Raw genomic sequence first — 3,121 nt, forward strand, 5'->3', positions numbered from 1 at the left:
CGCCACTGCGCCAGGGAGGCCGCCTCGGACAGTACGCCCGTTTAATTTTGCAAATGAGAAAAATAATGTTTGAAGAAGTTGGAAAAGATCCAGCAGCGATCGCTGTGTTTTGCTGTGATTCCACTGTAACTGGAATGACAGACACGCACTCAGGATGTCGTCGGGTGGCGGGTCTATGAAGGGAAACGTGGAGAACATACGCCCATCATTCCTTCAGTTGTAAGCGCCTGGCATTGTATAAATCACAGCGGGCTGCAGACTGATTCTTCCCTCTGTTTGACATGAATGTTTGGCCTCAAGTAGCCACAGAATCGCAACGTCCTGACCGCTGGGGGGTGTGGATGCAGAGTGGCTGCTGCTCTTGGCGTCCTGCGTCTCTGCGTCAGGAGTCGTGTGCAGTTAGTGTGGCCAGCGCACAGGGGTCCCTGCCCCTGAGGGTCTAGACCAGCCGTGGGCAAACTACGGCCCGCGGGCCGGATCCGGCCCGTTTGAAATGAATAAAACTAAAAAAAAAAAAAAAAGACCGTACCCTTTTATGTAATGATGTTTACTTTGAATTTCTCTCACCCACATCTGTGCCCGCGGTGGCTCAGGGAGGGCCCATCCCTTTCTCTCACCCACATCTGTGCCCGCGGTGGCTCAGGGAGGGCCCATCCCTTTCTCTCACCCACATCTGTGCCCGCGGTGGCTCAGGGAGGGCCCATCCCTTTCTCTCACCCACATCTGTGCCCGCGGTGGCTCAGGGAGGGCCCATCCCTTTCTCTCACCCACATCTGTGCCCGCGGTGGCTCAGGGAGGGCCCATCCCTTTCTCTCACCCACATCTGTGCCCGCGGTGGCTCAGGGAGGGCCCATCCCTTTCTCTCACCCACATCTGTGCCCGCGGTGGCTCAGGGAGGGCCCATCCCTTTCTCTCACCCACATCTGTGCCCGCGGTGGCTCAGGGAGGGCCCATCCCTTTCTCTCACCCACATCTGTGCCCGCGGTGGCTCAGGGAGGGCCCATCCCTTTCTCTCACCCACATCTGTGCCCGCGGTGGCTCAGGGAGGGCCCATCCCTTTCTCTCACCCACATCTGTGCCCGCGGTGGCTCAGGGAGGGCCCATCCCTTTCTCTCACCCACATCTGTGCCCGCGGTGGCTCAGGGAGGGCCCATCCCTTTCTCTCACCCACATCTGTGCCCGCGGTGGCTCAGGGAGGGCCCATCCCTTTCTCTCACCCACATCTGTGCCCGCGGTGGCTCAGGGAGGGCCCATCCCTTTCTCTCACCCACATCTGTGCCCGCGGTGGCTCAGGGAGGGCCCATCCCTTTCTCTCACCCACATCTGTGCCCGCGGTGGCTCAGGGAGGGCCCATCCCTTTCTCTCACCCACATCTGTGCCCGCGGTGGCTCAGGGAGGGCCCATCCCTTTCTCTCACCCACATCTGTGCCCGCGGTGGCTCAGGGAGGGCCCATCCCTTTCTCTCACCCACATCTGTGCCCGCGGTGGCTCAGGGAGGGCCCATCCCTTTCTCTCACCCACATCTGTGCCCGCGGTGGCTCAGGGAGGGCCCATCCCTTTCTCTCACCCACATCTGTGCCCGCGGTGGCTCAGGGAGGGCCCATCCCTTTCTCTCACCCACATCTGTGCCCGCGGTGGCTCAGGGAGGGCCCATCCCTTTCTCTCACCCACATCTGTGCCCGCGGTGGCTCAGGGAGGGCCCATCCCTTTCTCTCACCCACATCTGTGCCCGCGGTGGCTCAGGGAGGGCCCATCCCTCTCTCTCACCCACATCTGTGCCCGCGGTGGCTCAGGGAGGGCCCATCCCTTTCTCTCACCCACATCTGTGCCCGCGGTGGCTCAGGGAGGCCCATCCCTCTCTCTCACCCCCATCTGTGCCCGTGGTGGCTCAGGGTCCCATGGAGGCCCCCTCCCTCTCTCTCACCCCCATCTGTGCCCGCGGTGGCTCAGGGTCCCATGGAGGCCCCCTCCCTCTCTCTCACCCACATCTGTGCCCGCGGTGGCTCAGGGAGGGCCCATCCCTCTCTCTCACCCACATCTGTGCCCGCGGTGGCTCAGGGAGGGCCCATCCCTCTCTCTCACCCCCATCTGTCCAGAGATATGAGATTTTCCTTCCTTCTTTCAAATCTCAAAGTCCTCCCAACCCAACACGTGAAAAATAAGGACGGCAACGCCCCCCGCACAGGCCGCTGCAGGTCAGGGAGTGCGAGTGCTGGCGGCAGGGTGAGCGGTCAGACTTCGAGCTCTCGCGTGGGTCAGGGAGCAGCTGCCAGCCAGTAGATAATTACACGGTTGCAGCGTGAGGTGTAGAGCGCGTAGTGCATGTGCGCACCGTCTCCACGGGGTCGCGGGGCACGCGGTGTAGCAGGGAATGGTTCTAACGAACAGAGACTGTGCTGAGGTGGCGTCTCCCTGGGACGTGGAAAACGCCACGTCGAGCTGTGGGTTCCAGGAGTGCTCTCACTGGGGATCCCCTCCCGTGACCATCACGCTCAGTGTAACAGGGCAGGGGCGGCGGCTCCCGCACAAACGGAGGGGAGCTCCAGGCCGCAGTCGCACCGTTGGAACGAGAAGCGTGAGCGAGGTGGACGGGAGCTGGTAAGACGAGGGACAGACGGCTGGGCTCTGCAGTGCTGGGTGGAGGGAGCTGCAGGGACCAGGACAGGGCGTTCCCCTCGGGAGCTGAGTGTCCCCTGGGAACGCAGGCTCAGAGACTCGGGTCGCTCTCATACGGGCCGGACACAGCGCGCAGGCAGGGGCCACGGCGCCAGGTCAGGCTGGGCAACCCTGAGCGGCCTCCTAGGAAAATCATCGCTATAACCGCCACCCGTCTGCGCTGCAATGACAGCAGCTAAGGAGGAGGAGGCAGAGCGCTTCCCACGGTTCCAGGAGGACACGCCACACGGCACCACACGGGACTCGCTGAGAATTCAGGGAGCAGGGACGCAGCAGGAAGTAAGGCGGGACCCAGTGTGGCCAGAGGGTCGGCCAGGGTCCGGGAGCCGCAGTGGCCTGTGGGCTTCCGCAGCCAGGAACCTGTCACCACAGACACGTGCTCCCACAGCCAGACGACGGGTGTGCGCGGGGTCCCCAGTGGCAGACACCGATCAGAGCGGCTGGG

At 63.1% G+C, this 3,121-nt stretch overlaps 1 protein-coding gene across 1 annotated transcript in view; it reads left to right on the forward strand.

The window, feature by feature from the left end:
* The first annotated feature begins 2,841 nt into the window (after positions 1-2,841).
* The window catches only part of ANK2 (ankyrin 2, neuronal), a 114,944-nt gene continuing 114,664 nt past the window's right edge, over positions 2,842-3,121 (forward strand). The window contains exon 1 of the mRNA XM_014550536.1: positions 2,842-2,955. Within this exon, the coding sequence (XP_014406022.1) occupies positions 2,842-2,955 (114 nt within the window). The remainder of the gene's footprint in view (positions 2,956-3,121) is intronic.

This window comes from Myotis brandtii, unplaced genomic scaffold (genome assembly GCF_000412655.1).
Source record: "Myotis brandtii unplaced genomic scaffold, ASM41265v1 scaffold603, whole genome shotgun sequence".
Lineage (NCBI taxonomy): Eukaryota > Metazoa > Chordata > Mammalia > Chiroptera > Vespertilionidae > Myotis > Myotis brandtii.